Below are 26,898 nucleotides of genomic sequence, written 5' to 3'. Positions count from 1 at the left end.
AGCTAGAGTAATCACAATTGATGCCGTTAAACTACACAAAGCAATAAAAAGAAAACACTGTTCAAAGATCATTTAAGGAGGCTTGTGATAGTTAGTGAGAGGTTTGCTCTATTTGGAAGCACGTAATAGCTTCTCTGCTAAAATCTGCAGCATTTGCAGGAATGGCGGTGGCTGGTAATACAGGGGGTGGGGGTGTGTGCGTGTGTTCTTTCCTGTTTGGACTCAACACATCTGAGGCATCAAATGGAGATATGAACCCAAATCAATGAAGGATAGACAAGAAAGGAGCAAATAAAGACAGACTAGGCATCAGAATATCAGATTTGCTTGACACAATTGTCTTCATGTGATTAAGTACATGGGTGCTTTAAGTAGAACCTGCTGGAAGGAGATCATTTATGTATTCATCAAACAGTCAATGAATACGCACCGTAAAAATAATACCCATTTTTCATAATAAGTGCCAGCCACTGTTCTAAGCACAAGAGCTTTAAAGTAAATAAGACGTAGCTCCTGCCCTCAAGCTCCCAGTAAAAACACACAGGTACATCTCAGTGTCCACAGGGACACTGTACCCGACCACTTCACCTAAATTAGAGACCCCTCTTCCCCCACCATTGTGCTCCATTGTGACAACCAGCCTATTTTCTTAGGACTAGACTGTCCCACTTCAGAGTTACCTTCAGGGAGGCAAAGACCCTGCTCCCTCCTTTCCTCCTAATCCTGGGGCCTTAGGCCAGGGTCTTGCACATAGGGAGCAATCAATCAATTCTAATGTAAGTAATTAAGTAGCACGACGAGTGACAATAGAGGAATGTGCAAAGTCACCCACAGGTGTAAGGTGGGTCTTGAGAAGGTGCCCAGCCAGCAGAGCGCCCTGATGTACAGCATGAGTCTCCACATCCCAGCAATTCCACAAGCCTTGCCTCTCAGCCTCTCCTCTGCTTCCAGTTCCACAGTCCCTCCTGGGAGGCCAGGACCCGGGCAGGTTAACAGAGCGGGAGGACTAGGAGTTGAGGCCACCAGGGGTTGTGTCCATCCTGTCCCCACCTGCCTTTCTTTCTCACTCCTCCTACTAGTGGGCCACCTTCTCACCTAGGGCATCCCTAGGCAGGTGTCTCCAATCAGATCTGCAAGGGGAATTGCTTTCACGGTCCCCTCCCCACACAACCCAGCACACACACACACACACACCCCATTCCCTTTCCTTCTCTCGTCCTTCCCCAGTTACCCATTTCTCCTGGAGAGCTCAGAACCACTCACCTGCCGAGCCCACATTGCTTGCCCAGGGCTGATCCTGCCCACGGGCAGGATAGGAAGCTCTCACATGGTCTCAGATGAGGGGCTCTGCCTGCCTCTCAGAAAGCCCAGTACTCTTCTATGTTAGAGCCATAAGCAACCCTACAACTCTAGTGCAACCCATCAACCCAAGGACACCCAGGGGCATCGAGGGACTTGCCCAGGGTCAATAAGAAGTTGCTGGAAGAGCCAGGACCACAACCCAGGTCTCCTGACACCCAGTCCAGTGCTCTTAGAATTTAGAAAGAAGAGGCTGAGACCATGATCAGAGGGGGATCCCCTAACACTTTGACTTGAAAATACAGAGAAAGTGGGAGGGGCGGGGAGGAAAGTGGGTGCACAGAACACAGGAGAGGCTCAACCTGATGTGGGAGAAAATCAGAAAAGAGGTGGGGAGGGGGACACAGGCCAGGGAACACCCTTCTATGGAACCAGAAAAGTCTATGAGGCCCTAGGACTCTTGAGAAGGGTAACGCCGGGAAATGGCAGGGAGTGAGGAAGAGGATGTTCAAGGCAGGAGAGAGGAGGCAGCAAAGCCTGGCCTCCCTTCCCAGGTGTCCCTTGGAGGACGAGGTGGGCCCACCCATGAAGCTGTCCATCCTCCAACAGCGGCACTTTCTTGGGCTGCACATCTGGTGGGACCTTCAGAATCACAGTGACCGGCTGCTTCCCCCAGCGCAGTGAAGGGAGAGCAGATATGCCTCCAAGCACTGTAGCTTTCATCTTCCCAGGAAGAAACAAATGCAAGTGATTGGCAAAGGCAGCTTCTGTTCACTGGAGACCGAGCCGCTGTGGGAGGGGCTGGAGTGTCTGGGAAGGAGAAGGCGGCTGGCCCCACCCTGGGCTCTGGCTGCCCCACAGCCCCGGAGGGCGCTGTGGTCCTAGTCCAGGCTCTGCATGCGAACATCCTCACCTCTCAGCCTGTGGGGGAGACAGAGCCTGGAGGATGAGAATCAGGCATCTTGAGCAGCTCAGAGTTCTTGGGATGGCGGGGGAGCCCACTCTCTCCTTCTGCACCCCTCTTCCTAATCCGTAAGAATGAGTCCAAAAGGTCCACTGCTTCCGGCCTGTCCCCCATCCCCCCAGAGCTGATAAGGAGCCCAGGTGCCCCATCGGCATGTGTAGTGGAGGGGCCACAACGGACAACGTTGGATGCTGTCATCTGTAAGCCTTTGAAATGCGATGATTCAAAAACCCATCCGGGCTCTCAACATCCTGCCACACCCTGTTCTCACTCCTCATTCCATGATTTTAAACACCTGGTCACCAAAGGAGCCAACACTAGGAAATTCAGCAGCCTCAGAAGACGGATATGTGTCTTTTTCTATCTGTCCCCTGAGAACGAATTCGGGCAAATGTCAGCTGTACCCGGGGTGGAAGGGAGGCCATCGAGCTGGCCTGTGGGACAAGCTGCACTTTTTTCAGGCCGGGGCAGCAAGAGTAGAATGGTCTGGACGTGGCCCGGGGACCTGACTCGGGAGAGAGTAGTTCTGGTGACACAGGAGCCCCTCCCCGTCTGCCTGTGCCCCCCCACCCCCCGCAGTCTGGCTCACGCTCAAGGCCCGCAGTCATCTTCCTGAGACCGTCCCTTTACTGCCTGCCAGAGCCCCCGGGATGCTGGCTGATACTGTCATTTTGTTAGCTGGGGCTTTGGGGTGTGTTTTTTCTTACTTCATTTTTCTTACTGATGCGTTTTCTTCCACTGGGGCTGCAAAGCTGGTTATTTGTATAACGTCCCTGTTTATTATTTATGGCAAGACTCAGATTTCCAGGGCACTGTATGATTGTTATTTAATTCACTCGGCGCCTTGGAACAAAGGGCCCGCCGTTTCCATTCTCCTGCCACGATCTGATTGGGGATCCCAAGCTTTCACCCATGTTGGTTCCTCAGGCCATGATTCCTACTGGGAGACCTGCTTCTCTGAGGGGGACTGGGGGCCACCTAGACCGTAGACCAAGCCAAGCTCCTTCAGACTTCCTTTCCCTTCACACCCATAGCCAGTCCTCACCAAGACCTAGAAATGGTACCTGCTCATTGTCTCTTGAATCCATCCACCTCTGTCCATCCGACGGCCACCACCCTTACCCATCGCCACCCTGCCCTCCCTGACCTGGAGTGCAGCTGTGTTCGCCTAACTGGTTCCATTGTGCCCGGCCCCTTCCCTCCCAGTTCATTTTCCTCACTTCAGCCGGAGCAATATTTCAAAATGCAAATCCAAACGTGTACATTCCTCTTGAACATATTTCAATGGCTTTCTATTGCCGTTAGGAAAAATACCCAAATCCTTGGCATGTTTTATAAAGCTGTATGTGATCTGGTTCCTACCAACCCCTTTGGCTTCATCTTGCCCCCTTAACACTCTGTTCTCTAGAACAAACATGGGTCTTTTTTCAGCTCCTCCAACACGGCACGCTCCCGCCTGCAATATAGCCTTTGTCTACACTGGTCCCTCCTCTTGGGATAGTGGCCACATTCGCCACACGCCATCCCCAAACCCTTCACGTAGTGACTCCTGCTCATCTTTCAGATCCCAGTTCAAGTATCACTTCTCCAGTGACACCTCCTTGGAGCCACCCCTCCCATCTAGATCAAGTTCCTGTGTTACATGCTTTCACAGAACCCTATTCCTTTCCCTCTGAGGGCTTAGCTCAGTCTGCACATGGACGTTCATATTGCAGTTACTTGGCTCATGCCTGTCTCCCCTCCCAGTCTGCAAGTTCTGCTTGCTCTCTGTTGTCTCCCAGGAGCCTAGCATCATGTTTGCACAGAGTAGAAGAGTTTGAAAGAAGAGCGAGGGCAGTGAACTTTTCTGCCTCTGGTCAGTGGCTCCCAGGGTGTGGGGGCTGGACGACTTGAGAATCATAGACTCCTAGAAGAAACATCAGGAACCACTTGGAAAAGAGGAAGCCGAGACTCAGGAAAGTGACGTGGCTTACCCGGAGTAGCACAGCTGGCAAGCGATAGAGCGAATGCTTGAACCCAGGCTTCTGAGCCTAAGTCCAGCTCTCTTCCCACTTCCCTGTGCCAAGTCCTGAATGTCTGGGCATGACAGGCTGAGCATATCCTTCAGGGAAGTCTGCCTGCTAAAAGTGGATTTGAGGCCATGTTTTGAAAGAGACAAGAAGCAAGGACCTCTGGGAAAAAAAAGAAAGGGAGGTAGGTTCTTTGATACATACATAAAACATGTCCTCTAGGAGCCCAATACTGTGCTGGGTACAGGAGCTGCTGAGGCTGGACACAGTCTTTGTCCTTAGGAACTTTGTCCTCCACTTGGAGAGATTAGATATATTTCACATCAAGTTGATTTTGTGGTTGTTTTGTGTTTGTTTTTCTCCTTAGCTTCGCAGTTTGTATGCTTAATGTGACTTGGGAGCCACAGAAATCTAGATTCAAATCCCAGGCGTAGTCAGAGCAGGTTTAGAACCATATCATCAAAGATTCTTAAGACCAGAAGGGATCCAAGTTCCAGTCCACAACCTCTTCTGATGACGCAACATCCCTGCCAAGTACCAATGCACAAAAATACTTTTGAATACTGAGGTGCTATGCACTCATTCATTCACCAACCATGTATCGAGTGCCAGCCCTGTGCCCAGCACTGTGCTGGGCCCTTGGCATGTAAAGACGCCACCCCTGTCCCCAAGGATATCATAGCAATCACAGCACAGTGTCATAACTGCTGCAACCAGGTGTGTCCAGAGCCATGGAAACAGAGAAGGGGAATCCAGTCAAACTGTCAGCCAAGTGAATCATGCCCAAGACAGCCTCCTGGAGAAAGTGATATCTGAGCTGAGCCCTGTGAGCAAATTTTATTATAAGAGAGCATGGCAGCGTCCGCTTGAATCCCTCCAAGACAGGAAACTCACTGCCTACCAAGGCCGTGGGCAGCTCCTCAGCCAGGCTCTCATAAAGGAGTTTCAAATGTAAAACACCCCTTCCACCCCAAGAGTCTACAGTTTTGTCGTTCTAACTGCACTGATGACACTGGGAAAGAGTGACAGGTGGCAGCCACTGGCCAAAACCCTGAGCCTCTCCCTCTGCCAGCTACTAGGTCCTGAGGAGGCATTCCTTCCTCTCTCTGCCTCCCCCTCTCCATCCTCAGCTGCCTCAAAAGCTTCCTCGCTGAATACTGAGACCCTCCCTCCACCCTCCTCCCCAGGGTGGGAGAGTCTGAATAAATGAGGGTGCTTAATGGCCTGCGGTGCCATAAAGTTTTAGAGCCACGTGCCGGAATGAGCAGGTTCAGGCTGAGATGAATTATCCAGACCTTTTATCAGAGGAGAGTCAATAAAAATCTGAAGGCGCTCGCCCCATCTCCAGAGAGTGGCCGTGTCACACGGCAGGGCCCTGCGCTCTGGAAATAGTCATCGGCAGGCGCATTGCCCCCCAATCCATCTGCTTTCTTCCCTGTGCCTTCCCTCCTCAAGTGTATTCGTCTCTATGGTAACTGTGTTGTGACTGGTATGGGAGGAGTTTAATGACATTCAGAAGTACCAAATCAAGTCCATTTATATAATGGTTTGAAATACACATAATGGCCTGTGGAATATAGGACACGGTGACAGTTTCAGTAACTGCGTACAGACTGTGGGATAAATAGAGCAATGCAATGCCCCGCTCCACCTCCAAGTCAAACGTACCAGGAATAACCACTATTTTAGTACAAGAGCAGGCTTCTCAGCCATTACTCATGAAAGGGTCTCGAAACACAACACCAAGCTCTTCTCTTTTGAGAAAGGATGCTGGCTAGACCGCAGGTCCTCTGCACCTGCCTGGGTTTGACCAGAGCGTCAGGTCGGGCAGGTCCAGAGAAGGCAGGGCCTTCCAGAGGAGTGGAAGGCACAGCCATCCCGCCCTGGGTCCTCGGGCGCCCCCTCTCGGCCAGCCTGTAGTAGGACATCCACTCCACGCGCCTGGGCCTATAGCTCCCTCCTGTCTGGTTCAGAGATTTCCCAGACTCCCACTGTGTGCCTGGTGCAGTGGGGGACGTGGAGGACGCCCGTATCTTGGCTCGGGCTCCCCCAGAAGCAGACCCTAGGCGAGGACCAACCTGGGAGGTGCAGAAAGTGCCAGAAGGAGTATAGGGAATTGACATGAGAAAGAGAAGGTGGCCAATGCAGGGGCACCGTCAGGCCCCCCACATGGTGGGTGGCCAGAGCCTAATCCTAGTGGCAGGCTCTGGGAAGTGCTGCGAAATACACGCCTCGCAGTTAAGCCACTCAAGGAACAGGGTATCTAGACAGCACTCTCGTCAGTCACTGGCTGAGGGCTGCGTGGGTTGCGCTGTTCATTCCCCGGCACTTCTGACCTGCTCTTTGCAAGGACAGAGTGGCCTCTGCAGGGGAAGAGAAAGACCTCGGGAGAAGGGTGGGAGAGTCTGGTGGTTGGGAGTCGGCCTGAGGGATCAGGTGGGGCACTGACAGAGTTGGCTACAGACCTGAGGGAATTTTGAGTCCAATGGGGAGACAGGCTCATAGTGAAACAGCAGAAGGCAGGGTGATGGGAGAGCTAATGGGGTGTGCAGGTGAGAGGCTCTGGGAGGCAGGGAGGCCACTTGTTCTGACGGGAGTAATGCCGGGGGGACTTTGACGAAGTGGGATGGGTGACGGGGGGCCAGCCTGAGAAGGCACAGGCTAGGGAGGCACTTTCACACACATGTCACTTAATCCTCACGACATCACAAGGTAGGTGGCGCTACCTCCATTTTGAGGATGACATAACTGAGGCTCAGAAAGATTGAGTCATCTACCAAAGGCATGTAGCTATTACCCAGTAAACCTGAGATTCAAACCCTGGTCCTCTTACTTCTGCTCAGCCACGGGAAGCTTGGTGTGTTTGGGAGATGGGGGTGGGCTGATTTGCTCCATCACCATCAAGGGCATACATGACCTGCTGGATATCCATAAAGACTTCTTCCCATGGCCAAGGGCAGCCCTCTCCCCCATCTCGCCACATTGCACTGCCCACAGACCCCTACTCAGCCAGTCAGGCAGCCCCTCTGATCTGCCCCAGATGTGAGCTGGACTGACCGCGCCTAATACTGAGTGAATTATCTGGAAGTCACTGCCCTGGGGGTACGGGAAGGAGAAGAGGCAGCCTGGGGTGGGGGCACTTCAGTTCTAACGGTCCCCACAAGCATGCTTGTTGCCAGTCCTCACCCTCCCGGCTCTCCTCTCCCAGCCCTGCTCCAAACCCCACTGCCTCAGAAAATGTGGCGGAGGAGGGATCACACACACAATTCTCCCTGGAGCAGCATTTCTGCAGCATGTTAATAGGTTTTCTGTGAAACACAGGCTGCATGGTAAATAAGGTGGGGGAGAAGCTGGGTTAGCCCTAATGAATCACATCTCTCCTACAGAACCTCCTAGAGCCTTTAACACGCCAAAAGGTCCTCAGAGTTTCCCAAACTTACTTGACCACAGAATATTTTTCCTGTGTGTATTAGGGCTAGGGTTTCTTGGAATCCACTTAGGGAAATAATGTTTTAAGGCCAGATCTGCCACTAACTCTTTGTCAAATGAGAATAAATTAAGCCTGCCTCATGAGAACCAATAAAATAAAAGGGATGAAAACTCTCTACAAACCATAAAGTAAACGGTGCTGTGAAAGAGGACATGAAAGAGGACGCTATTGTTTATTCACATGAAACAAACATACTCAGTTTCCCTGAGAACATTTCATTAGGAGGCTAATAATAATAATAACAATAATAATAATAACAATAACAATAATAATAATAATAATAATAAATTTTTTTAAATAAAAAGTTCTGTTCCTGAATAGGCATGTGACCTTGGTCGTGATCTCTCTTGACCTATATTTTCTCATCTGCAAAATGGGTGTACTCATGATGCTATCCCTCTTTCTTCCATGCATTTGTTTCCATGATAAAATATGCACAATGGTTGTACAGGTCCTTTGAGAAAGTACAAAGTACCATAAAATGCAAGGCATGATTATTACTGTCCAGGTTAATACCCTCAATTCAGCCCTTTTTGTGCTGAGACCAAAACAGGAGATGTGTTGGGGGGGGATTGGCTAGTGGGAGAAATAACAATGACTAATAATTTTCATCCATATTTATGATGATAGGAGACTTGTATGAGCATGTCGCTGAGGGGAGAAAATGAATGTTTCATGAGTGAACGTTAAATGTAGTATTAGGATGAAATAGACAGAAAGACACCCCAACCCCCACCCCGCCTCGCCTCTGCCTGCAGGTTCAGCTGGGAAACCAGCACAGGTCCAGGCTCATGGCTGGCTCCAGGGAGCAGGGCAGCCAGTAGAGAGGGAAGAGCTCGGCCCCCAGCGTGGATGGGGAGCTGTCCATCACGGACTGGCTGAGGGAATCCTGTCCTGGAAGACAGGAGAGCCAGTGCCCACTCCATACACCAGCTGGGTAGCCTTGGGCAAGTTACTGTCACCACCCTGAGCCTCCACTTGCACACTGTTAGATGGGGGTGATAACACAATCAGCTCTGCATGGCTGTGAGGTCTCAATCCAAGCTCGGCTGTTTGGGAGAAGGTGTTGCAATGCACACAGGTGGGGGGCGTTACTATGCGTTTATGCACTCAACAGACCGCTACTGAACATCCACCAGGTGCCAATCACTGCCACGACCACAGTGTGCTAAACGCTACGCTCATCACTTTATACACATCACCTCGTTTAATCATCACCACAATCCTGAGAGGTGTCTGTTACTACTCCCATTTTCCACATGACGAAATGAAACTCGGGAAAGATAAAGAACTTGTCCAAAGCCCTCCGACTAGTAAATGGCAGAGTCCAAGGCTGTATGTAGCCAAAACTCTTCATTCTTCACCCATTTTTGTCTGTGCTTCTGCAGAGTCAGTGGTCACTCTGCCGCCACCCCTCCATCTCTTCCCTGTTCTGTTCATGCCTCGAACTCCCCCTGGCAGCACCACTTCCTCACCCAAAGGAAGAAGCCTTGCCATCCCCTTTTGGTATCCTTCAGGATACTCTCCCTTTGTTTTCCAACCCCCCTCCCCTCTCCCAAGACTCTTTTAAGAGGTCTGATTGTCCATCCTCCTTAATGCATTCGCCCTGAAGTGCTAATTTCTGTCTCCATCCATCAAGACCTGTGCCTCCCAAGACCCCTGGGCAACCTTCATCTCTGGGCCAGCCGTCGGGTGGTGCAAAGATTGAACACTTCTCCCTTAAACACCCTCAGAAGATGAAGCGAGGACAGACTGGGCAGTGCCAAGGTTAAACCCAGCCAGGTCTCCTCTGCCTCCTGATGGACGCCTCTGGAGGTGGCTTCTGGCTCCCTCTGTCCACCACACAGCACGAGGACACAACCATCCCTGCAAACCTCTTCCCTGTAGGGCACTTCCATGTTATCTTGGCTCATCCGTTCTCCAGAGATGAAGAGATTGTTTTAAACCTGCCGCCGCACCAGCTCTGCTCCTGGCTTCCAATGCCATTAAGTTTCATTATAACAAATAAACACCACAATGACATTTATAAGTTACCACTGAGCACAGAAGCACAAATATGAAGCAGATAAACTGCATTTGATCCAAATAATTACTGCAGGCAATATTGGGCTTAGTCTGAGCTGGCAGCTGGGTACCGAGTAATTTATTAGATTGCGTAAGGCAATGTTGCCCGTTGCGTTTTTCATTATTGTGTCCCTTCCCCTCTCTGTGGTCTAAATAGGTTAGAGGAGTTTAGACAGTGCACGGCCAAACAAAGACAGACTTTGCTCAAGCAGATTAAGGCTGGGAAGTGTCCAGGAATGACCGCTTCCCAACCAACATGGCACTTGTAAGAGAAGAGAGGGTTCAGGATTATCTGGATGCTGCCGCCATGGACAGTTCCCTGTACTCCCCACCCACTGGCGCGGATACAGAAAGAGGCTTGATGGAGGGAATGAATGGAAGGGCTGGATGGAGCCCCCAGGACAGCAAGCCTGGTTCCTGCTGCTCGGTTCCTGCTGAGTTCCTTTGTGTTCTGCCAAAGACCCTCTCTACCAAAAGGCCCTGAGTAGCCCCAGGCAGCCCCGGGCAGCCCCAGACCCCAGTCTCAGACCTCTCCTGCAATAAATAAAGGGAAGGAAGCAGTCTGCCAGCCAACTCTGCAAAACAAAGCAATGAGAGCTGGCTACCAGCTGCCGCCTCCCTGCCAAACCCAAACTCATAAAGTTTGATTCAAGGGGTTACAATACCTCCTATTCAGAGTCCCTCCTGCCCCATTCTCCCAGCCTTAGTAAATTACCCAATAAGCAGCAAGGACCTGTAGTTATTGTGCAGTTAAACGGTATTTGCCCAGTAAATCCTGAGCGGAGCACTAACGGTGATATACAGTAACTAATTACAGACATGAATTCTCTCCCCAAGACGCCAAGTGGTACCAGATATTGTTGCATCTCAGGGAGAAGCCTAGAAAGCCGCCCTGTTCCCTCCAGTGAAGCCATGAGTAGCTCTCCTATTAGAGGGAGCTGTCGGCTCATCCAGTGCCACTCCAGGCTGGAAAACAGAGACATCCCCAGAGGGCAGGCAGGAGTGGGGCCTTGTCTCCAGGGAAGCCCCCCATTGGCTGCCCCGATCCTGGGCCCAGCAGAAGGGCCTGGCTGGGCACCCGCTGTCCTCCTTGAGTCGTCTTACAACGGAGGAGGCTCCACATCACAGTGGCTGTTGCCAAGGCCCAAGGCTCCAGCCGTGAAGGGGATGGAAGTCATTACTCACAAGACCCCAGACTGAACTAAGAAATCTATTTCAAGGACTTGGCCTTTGCAAAGGGCTTCTGAGCAAAGATGCAGCGGAGTGGGCCATGCCTCTGCCTGGGTGTGGGCGACTTTTGCCCTAAATTGTCATTCATGGGGCTGATCTCAGGCCTAAGGGTGCCTGGGAGGCTCAGCGTTTTCTCTGGCTGATTGTGGTCTGCAGGCGGGACAGGGCCTGTGCCCGGCGGCAAGAAGCAGATGTCCCGTCAGCTTCATGTGTGTTTTGGAGCACAGCTGGGGGCAGCTGGGGGACGCAGTAGTCACCTCTGCTTCCTGAAGAGGAAACCACACAGCTCAAACACCCTCTGCGCTTACCAGGGACTGTCTCGTAAACAAAAGCCCAGAACTGGAGTCAGATGGTTCAAATACCAGCCTCCAGCACACACTGTGTGATCTTGAATGGGTTTCTTAACCTCTCTGAGATTCTATTTCCTAATCCATAAAAAATGAGAAGGATTTGCTCTACCCTTTGGGATTGTTGATGTGAAAATATCTCGCCTGGAGTTGAGGCTACTGCTTCCAAGGAGCTCTATGCCTGCCGGTCCCATCCTTCCCACCACCAACTCATCTTCTATGACACATGAGCTCAGGGACCCAGCCTAAGCCTCCTGGAAAGGAAGAAAACCGCTCAGCCCATCCGGCATCCCCAGCAGCATGCACACTCCCTCATTTTCCTCTCAAGGTGCTTCTAGTACAAAATCTCTCCTTTTCCAACATCTCCACTTCATACAATCAAAACAAAGGCGGGGGCAGTAATTGCATGTTCATTTTCTTTTGTTTCCTTGGCTGTTGCATTCTCAGGGTTGATGCAGATAATCCCAGCCCTTGCCAAGGCCACTGCCAGGTGGCAACAGGAGAGATTAGGTGATGGTGACACAGAAGAGGGCTGGGATGGGGCACACACTTGCAGTGGGACTTTGGCTTTGAGCCTTGGCCTTCGAGTGTCTACATCACAGCTGATTATAGAGTGTTCTCAGCTGGGTGTCAGAAGGATGGATTAAGTAAAATAATGTATGTGAAGAACTTTGTGGAGTAGAAAGTGTATACTCAATTAGTTGTGGTTAATATCCTAAAGCAGTTGGAAGATGGGACCCAGAACCCCAGGGCCGTGAGAAGAAGAATGACTTTTTTAATTAGGACACATATGTAGTTAGCTCTCAATTATCTGTTGGCAAATTGTCCCCATTCCTGGCAAATGCCATCGCCAAGATTGCTTAATGAAGTCCTCTGTTAACATTTCACAGCTTCCTATTTTGTTCTTATTTGCATGAGGGCCCAAAGGGAATGCAAGTCCTTTAAAGGCAAAATTAGCTAAGATCCCCGTCCCCTCCTGGAGAAGGCGTGAGCCGTAGAGACGGCGAGCTGGGAAGGGTGGAGTGGGCCAGTACCAGGGGTGATGTTCTCCACCCAGCTGAGCAGGAGGCAGGAGGGAGCTCCATCACTGGGCTTTTTGTGACTTTTTTTAAGTATGAAAAATGCCCAGAACCTCAAACACATCCATATTCAAACACAAATACCCAAATGCATTCCAAAATTGAAGATAAATGTTACTTACAATTATTTGTTATTTTGGAATGGCCACCATTTTGGATTCTTCACATCCTTGCTCCTCTCCATTAACAAGGATCACTAAGAGTTGACTGTATGCAGGCTCCAAGAGGGGAGGAATTCAGAACATGCACCGAGATGCTCTGCTTCCCATTGGGAAGGACTTCAGCAGGCAGGAGAAGATTCCTCTGTAAACAGCAGGTCGCAATCATGGTCCCCAAGGCAGGGTTAGTGAGTGACACAGAAGTAACTCATGCTTCAAGTCCAGCCTCCATTAGCCACAGTGCAGTCTGGATCCTGGGCCTGCTTTGCACCTCTCAGTGGGTACAGCAAGGTTGTCCTTCCTGTTACACCTGGGGACCAGCAAAACTGCCCAGGTCCTTCTGATTCCATGAGCATCCACAGAGGGACCTTGGGGTCCACTGCACGGGGGCCACGGCGCAGGACTCCGTCCTTCCAGCTCCACCTCAGCTTTGTCTGCAGCCACTTTATCCACACGCGATTCTAGCAACAAAAGGATGCAGACAAAAAAAAATATGAAAGCTACTGACCTCATCCAGTGTCTTCACTGTGCAGCCTAGAAAACCAAGGGATGTTCAGAGACAGACAGCAGCTTGACCAAGGTCACACAGCAGCCGAGCCGAGACTGGCAAGAGCCCAGTCCCTCTGAGCCCATGCTGTTTGCATACAATGGTGCTTCTCAGATGTGAAGCAAAAACCACCTGAGAAGCTGTTAAAATCCAGATTCCTTGGCCCAGCTCAGATCCACTGTCTTGAAATTTCTGTCTTAAAGCCCAGGAAACTGTATTTTCCATAAGTTCCCCAGGTGATTCTCACACACATAGAAGTTTTAGCACAATTTCCAACTGGCAAGGCCTATACCAGCATAAAATGATATTTTAAGATGTTTGGTCTTTTTTTAATGATGTTTAGGACACAGATCTTTCCCCAACAGACCGAGTGTCCCTGGGAGATTTGCTTTTCCTTCCTTGTGCTTCATTTTCTTCTTTTCAGCCCTAGGGCTCCCCAAAAGAAGACTGGATAAATCACAACTCAGAACATTTCGATTGGCTCAATCCGGGCCAAACAGATTGACTTCTAGTTCAAACCCTGCATTTACAGATGGGAACTGAATCTCAGAGATGGGAAGGGTCACACAAGGGCGCAGCTAAGAGGTGGCAGAGGTGGCACCAAATTGGTACCTTCTGGGCCTGGGTGCACGTGGCCAGGGCATGGCTTCCTATGTCTGGACAGTATCTCTTACAAATGGGAACAAGACTTGCTGGACATCGTGGGGTCAGTGATCCCCGGCCTTGCCTCCAGCCTATCCCAGTGGTTCCCAAGCTGACGCGCTCTAAGAGGGCACCGGAGAAGCTCGATCTGCCCGTAGCCGATGCCTACAGCTACCTGTCAGGCTAACGACAGTTCATAACTGCTCTTTAGTACCACTTTCTTTATCTCACGCTGCTCCCTCCCCCAACAGTGATTCAGTGAACACATATTCCAGTCCCGAAGACACAAGAGCCTGAGACTCAGAGAAAGAACGGGGCTTAGCCTGGGCCCCTGGCCAGCCAGCAGCAGGCCTGAGAGGGCATCCCAGAGCCCCAGCCTTCACGGGCTGCCTGAGCATCTCCCATCTCTACCCTCCCCCACCGTCACCACCAAAGCCCCCATTGCTTTGCCCGTCCCCTCTCGGTCAGACCCCAGGATGACCGCAGGCAGGGATGGATGGTCTGTTTCACTGGCACCGACATGCCAGTATTTCCAGCAGCTCTTATCAGTGTCTTCTTGGCAGCCAGAACTCGGCTGAATGGATGGGGGATTACCTCTCCTGGCCACTAATGAGCACAGTGCAGCCTCTGGCTGGGGCCATAGGCTGATAATCAGGAGGCGAAGGATTTATAGTGACCTTGGAGTCACCCTGCCACAGCCAGCCCCATTGTTTTTCATTAAAGCCCCATGCTGTCCAGGACAACCTTGGCGGACTGTGCGTCCTGAGGAGAGACCTGGGAGGCCGAGAGAATCACAGGCTGCCCAGCGGCCCGAGCTCAGGGAAGGTGCGAGGTGGGACGCCCTCAGAACTGCTGCCCCTCACCCAGCCCTGGGGAGCGCAGTCCGCCTCTCCCGTGTAAGCCCAATAAAACTCCAGCACAATGTCTGGAATGTTCATAGTATTGGCAAGCTTCTCCTCACCTGTGTATCAGAATCAAGGCAACCAACAGCTGCCAATGGCAATGCTGGGGCTGGAAGTGTTTGCAAGCCTCTCTCCCAGCAGAGCCCCAGGAGAAACAGGCGATGGAAAAGGCCCATCTTCCACCCCTGTTTGTTCTTCTGGCTTCGCTGTATTTCCAGTCCTGGTCCAAAGGGAGATGCTTGACCTCTCTCCAGCCCAATGGGACTCTAAGCCTGTGCAAACCTTGACAGGAGCTAGATGTGCCACCCAAGGCTGTCGCTCCCACTGCTCCCTACCTGGAGCAACCAAGTCCCTCTTAGACAGTCACATCAATGACTATAACTTTCCACATTTGAAGGTGAGTTCTCAGGTCAACACCACATGAGAGGACACATTGTAAGGCTCTTGTCCACTGCCTGAGCCATAGTGAATGATCAGTAGGTGCGAGTGAATCCCACCTTCTTCCTCCAGACCCTTGGACCCAACTACATCGAGAGCATCTTCTCCCGAGTGATTCGGGGCTCCTCTCCATCAGCATATTACAACTGAGCTCACTGCCCCTCAGCCTGCTTCTTCTCCTGAGACAAAAATGGCTCCACTAGTCACCTATTCACCCCGCCCTGCAGGCCAGGGAGAGGGGGCCTTTCCTCCTCCATCTTCCTCATCCAGCATCAAATGCTACAATTCGACCTTCAGTGGCTCCTAAGTCCATGTGCTTCTTTCCATGGATAAACTTTAGCCTGAGCCCTTATGAGCAAAATCCCTTTGATCGGTCTTCCTACCTTCATATTACCCTGCTTCATCCATCCTCCTCACAGTGGCTGCTGCGATCCTTCTGAGACTCAGATCTGAGCCTGTGGGTCCAAACGTCTGATGACTTCTCATTAAGTGCAAACTTCTTAGCGTGCATTCGAGGGCCCACGCAGCCAGACCTCCCACGTTCTCGCGATACGCATCCTGGTAAACACATCCCTGCACCAGTCCCACCAGGCTCGTGGCGAGAGCAGCAGCTGCCGGGTGGAGGGCACGCAGGGCTCCGTGCACTTTCCTCAAAGTGTCCTGATTTATTCTCACAAACATCTGACAAGCACTGGAGGCCACCCAGTGGGGACACTGAGGTTCAGAGCAACTGAGAAATTTTCCCAGGGCGCACATCTCTAATGGCAGAGCCAGAGATCAAGCCTGGACCGGGGGGCATCCGTGCTCTTATTCCCTGAGCACATTCTGGCGCCCAGGCGTCCCTTACCCTGGGCCCCACCCCAGGGAACTTTCTCCCTCCTTGCTTCCCCTTCGAGGCCATTTCCAAAGCCAACCCTTCCGTGAAGCCCCTCAGAAGGAAAAATCTTTCTTCTTAGGACTTTCTTTTTATTATTGTCATTATTATTATATAAGTTTCAGGCGTACAACATAGTGATCCACAAGTTTTAAAGGTTATACTCCATTTATAGTTACTATAAAACGTTGGCTCTGTTCGCTGTGTTGTATAATACATCCTTGTAGCTTATTTATTTTACACACAGTAGCTTGTGCCTCTTAATCCCTTATCCCTGTCTTGCCCCACACACAGACACACACACACACACACACACACACACACACACTCGCTGCTGGTAACCACTAGTTTGTTCTCTGTATCTCTGAGTCCGTTTTTTTGTTACATCCTTGGGACTTCCTTTATACCTCACTTTATACAACACCTTTTATTTTAGCTCCCTGTGCACATATGTGTCTCCTCCAGACACTAAGCTCCTTGTCACGGAAGACACATCCCTCCCTCCCCTGCAGCCCCACACCCGGCCAGGGGTCCTGGAGGCTGTCAGGGTGGGACCTGGGTGGGACTCGCCCCCGCCTGTGGCCCGTGGCATATCACCAGTACCACTACACTCCCCGTCACAATCAGTCAGTCAGGGGCTAGGACATAACCCCATCACCCCCAATCTCGTTCCCCCGAGTGGGTCACGACAGGGCATTCTGGAAATTCCCCAAAGCTCATTCTCCTGCATTAGGAGCTGGTCCTGTGCTGAGCAGCAGGAAAACAGCCGAAGTCGAGACTTGGGCTTCCAGGTGGGATCTGAGCCATCCTGCCCTGGTCCCTTCCACCCCACCTGGCCTTGTTCTGGTGCCAGCTGGGCAGGGGGCTGACTCACTCCTTCCCTTCCTCCCATCTGCTTGCTTCTCCGGACCTGGGCGGCTTCCCTTAATCTCATAAGAGGCAATTTGCGTGCTCCAGGCAGGGAGAAAGCTGGCGACAAATATCCCCGGTGCAGGTATTCTTGATCCTTCCCCAGTTGGTCACTAATAACAGAGCAGACGGTGACATTTGAGCCTTTTCTGCATGGCTGACCAGGCAGCTCCGGGAGGCTGAAGCTGGCTGGGGCCGCGGCAAAGGCAGAGCTGCGGGAGGATCAAATGCTCACATCTCTCACCTGCGTGACTCACGGGAAGAAGCAGATTCCAATCGGGCCAACTTCAGATTTGCAAAGCCTCCTTGCCCGGCTCTGGGACCTGTCATGACAGGGGCTGCTCTGGCTCCAGTCCTAGCAGTCCTGGGCTCAGGAAAGGCTCATGAATGGTGATGAAAATTAGAACCAACCTTGAGGAAGCACTTTGCACGTGCCCGGATCACTTCCACGTGAGGCCTCGCATCCTCACAGCAGTTTGGCAAAGGAGGTATGTCACCCCATTTTACAGATGAGGAAAGCGAGGCTCAGCGTGAGTGAGGAAAGTGCCCCAGATCATACCGCTAGTGATAGGGCTGGAGTTCCTTCCCAGGCCTGCCTGACCTTGTGTTTTTCCCACTGTCTAGGACCCAGCTCTGGTAGGTGACCCTTCAGTTAGGTACTCAAAGCAGGTACCTGGGTTACCCATCACTCACGCCTTTGCTTGTGCTTTTCCTGCCCCAGAATGACATCTCTCCTCCATCTCATCCCCATTTCCTGATTCCTCCTGCAGGAAGCCCCTCTGTCTCTTCCCCCGCCCCATGCTTGCAGCAGACCTTTATTTAAACCCCAAAAGAACCTTATGTGACCTTTTTATGAGACCCATTACTTTCTCCGTGGTAGTCTCAGGACTTGGGTTAAGTGTGGCCACGCACAGACTCTCAGCAAGTTTTGCTGAACGTCCTGGGCGTTGCATGAGGCAGGCAGGACTTCAGCGGGACTGTCCCGAATTCAGGAGCAGGGGTGGTGATGGACGCCTCCTTACTCCACCTGCTCCTGGACTGCTGAGCATCCCTGGGGGTGTTACTCAGCCTCCCCATCCCTGCTGCTCCCCCTCTGAAGGAACAAGTGAGAGCGGCCGTGCCCTGGGCTCTGTAAAAGCCAAGCAAGCTCACCAAATGGCCCTAACGTTCTTGTCCAGGTCTGGATGGGATTAATCCCAGGGGCAGTTGTCACCTCACCTCCACCTGCTGCGGGAGCAAAGGTCTGGCCAACGTGCCCAGGGAGACGGTGGGGGTGGGGTGAGCACACCCCCACCGTCTCCTGACCACTTTGACCTGACCTCTGAGCATGGATCGAGGGGGGATTGCAGGGGACACAGGGACATCAGCGCCCTGCTCCCCACATCAGGCTCCAGTGCGAGTTTGCACCGAGGCTTTCTCTCCTGTTCCACTCGCTCACTCCAAATCCTTTGGTCTTTGAACTAGTCCAGGCGTCCCTACAGACAGCTGCCTCTCACCACCACCCTCGGGCTTCTCGCCCATGCCCCTGCCCGCTCCTCCGCAGGATGCTTCCTGAGCCCAGCTTCTCAGGGACCCTCACCAACACCAAGCAGAAGCGGGATCGGGAGCGGGGAGAATGGGCCAGTTCCCATCTCAGGCCTCCCTGCTCATGAGCATCCCAAGGGCTCAGGCGCCCTGCTGCAGGACCTGCTCATTCCAACCCCCTCAGCTCCCCACTGACAACCTGATAATTCTCTCTGCTAACACAGTCGTTGCAAGCTATTGCAGCTGTCTTGATACTGTCCTTCTTGCCAGAAAGATTCTAAGATAAAAGAATGTGCTGTGAAATCATCATTAAAGCCTGGGGAAGGAGCCTAGGAGAGGACCCGTCTCCCCGCCCACTCACCCTCTCCCTGCATCCCAGACCCTCCCCGCCCCCTCTCCTCTCCTCCCTGACGTCTTCCCTCCATCTCTCTCTCTCTCTCGCTTTTCTTCCTTCCCCCCTGTTCCTCTCCTGCTCTGCTCACCCTCTCGCCCTCTCGCTCCTTCTCCAGAATCTCCCTTCGCCTCCAGCTTTTCGCTCTCATCTCTTCCCTCCTTCTCTCTCTTGTTTTGGTGCCACAAACAGTCTAATTACAACAGAGAACTTGAAGAGATGGGGGGGGAACCTCCACATATAGCTGATTAAAATGTCCTATGAAATCTAATTTGTAAAGCTCAAATCAGAATAAAAAGTGTTACTCCCACAATTCAGGGCCAATTTGATTTTTAATGAGATGCCTCAGAGACCCAGCCAAGATCTCATCAGCTACCTTCCCACCTGCCACAAACTCTCCGATATGGGCCTTCTGTCTCTCCTCTGCCACCATCCCAGCGTCTCTCGGAGCCACACACCAGTCTCCCTTCTTAGGGCCATCTGCCGCTGAGAGCTTGGCCCTAACTGTCGTCCGAGTCTGGGGATTTTGTATCCCCAAGATGGGCAAGTGTCATTGTCCAGGACCTCCGTGGCCATCCCTGACTCCCTCGGGTGGGGGGGGGAGGGGCCGTGGCAGCAGCCTGCCCACTAGGTCCAGTTTTCCTGGGCTGTGTATCTGTATGTGCAAATCAGGGTGTGGGAAAGAATCCAGGCCTAGAATTCATGAACCCCAGACAAACCCTACTCGTTAGCTGTGTGACCTCCAGCAAGTTACTTTGCCTCTCTGATCTGGGTTTCTTTGCTATAAAATGGAAATAGTTCTGCTCCAAACTGTAATTACACGGTTACAAGAGGGACGGCTTGTGAAACACAGATGGCACTGTGGGCCAGGAGCTCAGTGGACATCAGTGTCCCGTGTCCTGTTGTCCACTCAACTGTGGACTCCCAGGGAACGTGCGTGGGTCACAGCACCCTCCTTCTTCAGCACCCTCCCGATCCAGGACCAGGCACAGGGCTCTGCACTCAGCACAGCTCGGGAGATGAGGACACAGTCATTAGAGCCAGAAAGCCTTGGATTCACAGCCCTGGTCCCAACGCCTGATGCTCCCTGGACAACTTAGCGAACCTCTAGGGCTCTGTGTGCTGAGTCCCCGCAAAACGGGGTTGTTAAGGCCCCACACGACCAGTGTGGGGACCGTGACAGCCACAGGGAGGGCGTACGGGGCACCTGGCGAGTAATTAACATGCACGGCTCCTGTGACTGTTTCCCCTCCTTGGGCTTCACTTCCTCATCTGGAAAATGGGGATAAAAGTAGTACCTACCTATTAGGTTGTTGCGAGGGTGAAAATGTTAATGAGCCGATATTCTTACATCCCAGAACAATACCTGGCCTATTATGCACACTGTGGGGGTGTCTCTTTAGTAACATAGGAACAGGCTGCTTAGCGGGTTCAGTGAGGCGTCAATGGGGAGGGCATGGGGTCACACTGGGTGATTTGCTCCCAAGTGAGAGTGAGGCTGGGGTAGGGTCCGCTGCAGAAAAGAAAAGGACAGGAGGACAGGTGGAGAGAATTAATTACCTGCTCCCTCACCCACACCACCCACCACACTACACCACCCCTCATCCCGCTGAATTTGGCCTCAGTCCCATCCTGGAAGCCACGAAAACAGTAAGATTATTTCTTGGATTCTCAGGTTTATCTGAAGCACACCAACCCCCACGCCCGCTGCCCTCTTGAAGCACACCCCCTGCAGACAGCCTCCGGCTGGGGGTCTCTCTCCTGCCTCTGCCCTCTCGTGGAACTAGGTGCCAGGAAGTGGCGTGAAGTGGAAAGGGGAACAGCATGTCCCAAGCGCAGTGGGGCGCGGCCCATGTGCGGGCTGGAGGATGGCTGGACCACAGCGCGAGTGCGCTGAGGATTGACGAGCAGGGATGCTGCAGCCGGGAGCCGGCTCCTGAAAGCGGAGGATTGAGCTGGGAGCAGCGAGGAAGCACTGCTGGGCCCCAGGCAGAAAGTGAGGCGCTCCGGGGGCCCTGGTCCCCTGGGCCAGCCTGGGCTCTGCTCCCACAACTTGAGGGGAAGCCCTCCAGGCACCGCTCTCTGCAAGTAACTGGCTGCTGTGTTTTTTCCTTCCTAGGTCAAGTGTACTCCTTCAGCCAGCAGCCCCAGGACCAGGCCGTGGTGTCGGGGCAGCCGGTGACCCTGCTGTGCGCCATCCCCGAATATGATGGCTTCGTTCTGTGGATCAAAGATGGCTTGGCTCTGGGCGTGGGCAGGGACCTCTCAAGTGAGTACCCCCAGGTCTCCTCAGAAAGGCCTGGAACTCGCCCCTCCCCGGCCCACCCACCACCCTCCTAGGAAACTGCATCTTCACAGGGGTTTGAGGATTAAATCTCAGCTTTCATTGCAGATCCCACGGGCAGAGTCAGGCAAAGCCGGCCCGGGGGCCAGAATCCACAGGACCTTGAGGGCCCCTCTGACGACTGATGAAATACGAGTCAGTCCTCACTCTCGTGGTCAGTTCTGCACCTAACACACTGTTGCCCTGGAGGGTCCATTCCAGGGTCAAACACGTGTCTCATAAAGTCGGATTTCCAGAAGTGCCGTGTTCTTGTTTCTTGGTCCAAAATGTTCCCCACCTAAGTCACAGCCCAGTTCTTCCTGCCCCCCGTCCATTAAAGGGAGCCAAGCAGATTGAAAAGTCAAAGAAACCTGGCTGGTTTGAGGGGTTACCATGTGATGGGAAGAAAAGAAAAGTGTTTAAAATAAATTCCAAGTCTTATTCAGCCCACCCAGGCTGGTACTCAGCAAAGATGGGCTCCTGTGTCTGTTGGTGACTGGCATCTAAGCTGCCTGCTTGGTGCCCACGCCCCGTCACCTGTTAACTATTGTAAATGTCAACCCATAAGCCCATATGGACACCTTTCCAATCCATATTCTCCCCTGGGAGAAAAAAGAATGAGATCATCTTCCAGGTCACTCACCCGTCAGCCATCACTGTTCTCGCCCCGGGAGAGAAGGCATGTGGCTGTTCACTAAGCTAAGCATAAACTATAAAATTCAGAACGAGGGATGTGGGTGTCCCTGGGACTGGAGAACGTCTAGGGTGGAGAAGGAGAGAAAAATACGAATGCCACCGAGAAGTAGCTTTGCCTCTCTTGTGGTGTGCAGCTACAGGAAAAATAAAAATCCAAGCGCACTTGGGAACATGACGGATGGGAAATTAATATTTTAAAATGGGAGTTATGTCTCGCCAAAAATGTATATTGAAACATTATAGCAACGGTCAAAAGCATCACAGGGCTTGAGAGCTGCCGCCCAGCTGAGCAGGGATAAAATACACAATAGCTCCAAAATATACTGTGCGGCCATAAAATTTAAGTATTATGGGAACCAGCCAATTTCAGGGACTCTGAACTCCCTTACCCCAGAGGGACAGGGAAAATGACAAGGAGCCTCCCAAACCTGATACGTTCACGCTCCGCGTGGCTCTCAACGCTGCTAGTTAAGGAGGCTCTGAGTTCCCGGCCAGCGGTGTTCAGCTTCGGTGAGGGACTGGGGTCTTGTTGGGTTGCTGGGCAAGAGGGGGCCGCAGGACACCATGGATGGTTCACAAAGTGGTCACCACCACGTGGATAATTGACCCTCTGGCATCCACTTCCATGAATGGCTTTCTGGGATGGAGGATTTGGTCCTGCTACGTGCTGGGGGGCAATGATGGAACTGGGGTCTGCTTCCTCTCTAACTTGGTCTGTTGATAGAAAGGTCAGCCCTCTTCTTGCAGAGCCAATGAACTCAGACTCGAGTGTGAAGTTTCTCTGTATTTGATCACCCCCCAAAATAGCATCATGACAATAATGACAGATGCTCAATAAACACTGGTTTCTTGCCTGATAAGAAAGTGAGGGTAATAGAGAATTCAGTTCTGCACGTATTTGCAGAGCACTTAAAACTACAAGGAGACTGGAGCCCAGCGTCGGGGGACTTCATCCGGCTGCAGCTCCGCCCTCTTCTATTTTAAATGTGTGGCCCCATGCAGTCTACCAGGAGTGATGCCTGAACGGAAGACCTCACTGTCTTTCTGGTCACCAAGGCTGGAAAAAACAGTCGAGGGAAGTGATTTATAAATATACTGCCTCATATTGATGGAACATTTTTCTTCTAAGAAGCTCACAGGATCTCATAAATCTACAATGATTCACAAGGAGAAAAATAAGGATTTCGCCCTTTATTTGGCAGGTAAATAAAGTCACAGCTGAGGAAGAAACTGATTCAAACTTATGCCCAGTCCCAATGCGTGGGACCCTATCTCCTAACCCCAGAAGCCTTTGTACCTGGTCTGCTCTTCCTCCTAAAGATGGGAGGAGCCCTCTTGGGCTGCCCTGCAGCACTGTTACGTTAAACCAGCATTTACAGACTACTTACTGTGTGCCAGGCACTTTACCTAGACTATCCTATCTTATGGTGTTAGGGTGAAGATAACTCTGTAAGGTTCTAGCATTGTCCCTATTTTACTGATAAGAAAATGGAAGCATAAAGAAATTAAAGTAACTGACCCAAGACAACAGAGCTAGGAAGTGATGGAGCTTCCAACCAGGTTGGAACCCAGGCAATTTGTCTGTAGAACCCAGAATCCCAATAATGTTGCTTCCTGCCCCGGGAGTAGCAAGAGAGAGTAAGGAGTCTGTGGAAGGAGCTAGAGCTTCCTCAGAACCTGCACTTCTGGGCCTGCACTTTCCGAAGATGCTGTGGGTCCCTGGGATGGTATCACGGCTCGCCGCCTAATTAGGCAAATACAAACAAACCCATCACTGATGTTTTCAGCAGCTGATGAGAGCAAAATCTGGCCTCTGATCGCTTGCAAGACAACAAAAACACCAGCTCCAGACAAGAAGCCTGCAGGAGACCAGGGGCTGATCACAGGACCGCAGGATCCAGAGGCTGGTCCAGAGGGGCTGAGGGCCATAAGCCAGCTTCACCAAGGGCAGCCGCAGCAGGGAGAGTGTGGAAAACACCCACATCCAGCCCCTCACCCCGCCCTGAGCAGAGCCAGCCTAGCTTCCCCGGGCTCCTTCCAAAGCCCATCAGAGGGCAGGAGCGGCTGGCAGGAGGGGAGGCGGTGCTCTTGGGAGTACAGATGATGGCTTGTAGCATCTCTGGCCAGGCCCGAACAGCTGTGGAGGGCAGGGCCATTTGATGGCATGCTGAGGACAATACTAGCCATGAAGACGTGAGCCTGCAAGGCTCAGCCACACAGGATGCACCCAAAAAGCACCCTTGGGAGCCTGGTGGAGGATCCCAGCTACCTCCACTGACCAGGAATGGGTGCCTTTAACAGCCCATCCCCAGGGAGCACTGCCCCAGCTCTGGAAGACCCTCGGAGCTCCAGTACTTCATCCAGGGTAGAAATCTCCTCCGCAACGTCCCTGACAGGTGATCATACAACCTCTGCTTGAATGTAGCCAGTGACGGGGACCTCACTACCACCTTTGGGTGCCCAGATCTTTGTTGGACACCAGTAAATTGTTAACAATATCCTTAAAGTGTTTCCCCATGTTAATTCTGCCCGTTGATGTTAATGCCGTCCTTGGGAGCTGCATGAACACATCTAAGCCCCACTAAGAGACTTAGAAATATTTTAAGAGAGCTGTTGCACACCCCTTTGTCTCTGTTTCTGTCTCTTAAGCCCTCATCCTCTCCAAAAGGCCAGATGTGCCCAATGCCCTCCTCCAGTAGCACATTTCTGAGAGCTCGCTCTGTCCCAGCGAAGGCCCTTCAGAAAGAGGAGCAGTTTGGGGCTGCTGGAGGGTAGATGGGTCTCTGAGGAGGGAAGGGGACAAGGGCAGGGAAGAAGGACCCTGTGAAAGACTGGTGGGGAGAAAGCAGAGCCCCGGCAAGGGGCTGGGTGGAGAACAGTTCCTGCTGGGAGAAACTAAGGAAGTTGGGGGCCCAGGACCCGAAAGGAGAGGCCCGGCCCTGCCTGGCCAGCCACGACCCATGCCGGCATTTATATTCAGTCCTGCACAGCAGCAGGAGAGCTGCTTAAAGATTTATCATCCTCAAGCTTTTATTTATCTATTATTTATCGTCAGCAGTATAAGAGGCCCCAAATTCCTAAACGTCCTGAGTGCCTCGTAAGTGTTTAATCAGGCCCTAGGGTTCAAGGGTGGTCCTACCAATGACCAGAAAAGAGCCACTTATGGTTCAAAGTGACCAGAGGTTCCTGGGCGCTGGCGGGGTGGACCTTGGTTTCTACTTCCTGTCTATCCTGAAGCAAAAGTTTTCCCCAAAAGCCACTCTTGGTCCTTTCCCAAGTATTTCTCTGTTTCCTTCTTCTTTCTCCCTCTGACTCGGTCTGCTCCCTGTGAATCTCAGCCTGGGTCTCTCTGTCTCTCCGCGTGTCTCCTTATCAGAACGTGTGTCTGCTTGCTAAACGGCAGCGCTGAGCGCGCCCCTTTCCAGGGTAACAGCCCTGCTGTGTCCATCCACACTTAGTGCTTCCAACCCTGCTCTCTCCTTCCCGCTCTATTAATAGCTTCCCTATCATTTCTAAACCTAAAACCCACGATACCCTTACACACACACACACATGCACACACACACACACACACATACACACACACACGCACGCGCGCACACACACATATACACACACTCGCGCGCGCGCACACGCACACACACACACATACACACACACACACGCACACACGCGCGCGCGCACACACACGCACACCCACCGCACGCACACACACTGCCCCAACACCCTGGGGATACCCATTCTTGTGCTCCTTACGCTCAGGACCGTGCGTAAGGACCGTGAGCAGCCACCTGCTCTGCCAGCCCTCCAGCCCACCCCCACCACTCCTGCTCAAGTGTCCCCTCCACTGTGCCGATCTGTCCCGACCATCTCCTCCACCCCTGCCCCAGCCCCCCTGATACGCCTGCTCTCCCCGCAGGTTACCCACAGTACCTGGTGGTAGGGAACCACCTGTCAGGGGAACATCACCTGAAGATCCTGCGGGCAGAGCTGCAAGACGATGCCGTGTACGAGTGCCAGGCCATCCAGGCCGCCATCCGGTCCCGCCCCGCACGCCTCACCGTCCTAGGTAAGAGCCGGCCGTACACGGGGGTGAGGATACTGTGGGAAGCACCCTGGGCTCAGCTCTAGAAGCCAGGGGCCAGGCTGGAGGGCCCCCCCCCCCCACCGGACATGGGTCAGCTGGCATTGGCCTTCCGATGTCCAGGGCAGGAAATTTCACTTTCTCCCTTCTGGGGAGGAGGTACTGACACATGGGGCAGCAGTGGCCGGAGCCCTGGGGGACAGTTTGTGTGTGCGGCAGGGGCGCTAAAAAGGGCTCCTGGGTGCTTATTTACTCAGTCAGGAAGCACGTCCTGCATATGTGATCCACATCAGGTCCTGTGCTGGGAGATGGAGATACAGAGAAGGGGACACATCCCTGAGCTCCTTCTTCCTGACTCGACCTCCCTGGGGTGCTAACAAAGCCCCATCTACCACCTCTCCCGTCAGGTTCAGCCTGGAGCTTGATCCTCTCTGCGATTCGATTCCAGCCCCCACAGGGGCCACCCTGACCCTGCTCCCTCCCACCTTCACTGCCCCCTGGGAGACCTGGCTCTCGGTGGGAGACCTGGCTCTCCGGTAGAGGACTGGGCTGCCTACATCACCCCTAGGAAACGTCATTTCAGGCTCTTGTTCCAAATCATATCTTTGCCCCTTGGTCTTTCCTCATCTCAGCTTCCGTGTCTCTGGGACAACCTGCCTGGAGAGGCCCCCACTCCTTGACTCAGGCACACCTGCCTGGAGACCAGGGAATGGGCTCAGCTACCCCTTAAGCTGCCTTGTCCTGATTTAGAGTTCAGACCCGTCGACTCCCTCCTCCAGCCAGATGTTAGGAGGAGCCCGTCCTGCTGGGAACCCAGCCGGCACACTAGTAATAGCTCACATTTGCATAGTGCTTCACAGCAGCGCTCACAGCACTCTCCCTCACACTCCCTGGCTCCCTCGCCCGTTCTGCGGGACAGGGATTGCTG

General features: G+C 52.6%; 1 protein-coding gene across 2 annotated transcripts in view; it reads left to right on the top strand.

The window, feature by feature from the left end:
- Nucleotides 1-26,898, top strand: part of KIRREL3 (kirre like nephrin family adhesion molecule 3) — a 487,625-nt gene that overhangs the window by 384,113 nt on the left and 76,614 nt on the right. For both annotated transcript variants that reach the window (XM_031443396.2, XM_010986268.3), the window contains exons 3-4: nucleotides 20,987-21,136; nucleotides 25,806-25,955. In XM_031443396.2, the coding sequence (XP_031299256.1) occupies nucleotides 20,987-21,136; nucleotides 25,806-25,955 (300 nt within the window). The remainder of the gene's footprint in view (nucleotides 1-20,986; nucleotides 21,137-25,805; nucleotides 25,956-26,898) is intronic.

This window comes from Camelus dromedarius, chromosome 34 (genome assembly GCF_036321535.1).
Source record: "Camelus dromedarius isolate mCamDro1 chromosome 34, mCamDro1.pat, whole genome shotgun sequence".
Lineage (NCBI taxonomy): Eukaryota > Metazoa > Chordata > Mammalia > Artiodactyla > Camelidae > Camelus > Camelus dromedarius.
The sequence above is the reverse complement of the archived record's forward strand: the minus strand, read 5'-3'. Positions and strand labels throughout refer to the sequence as shown.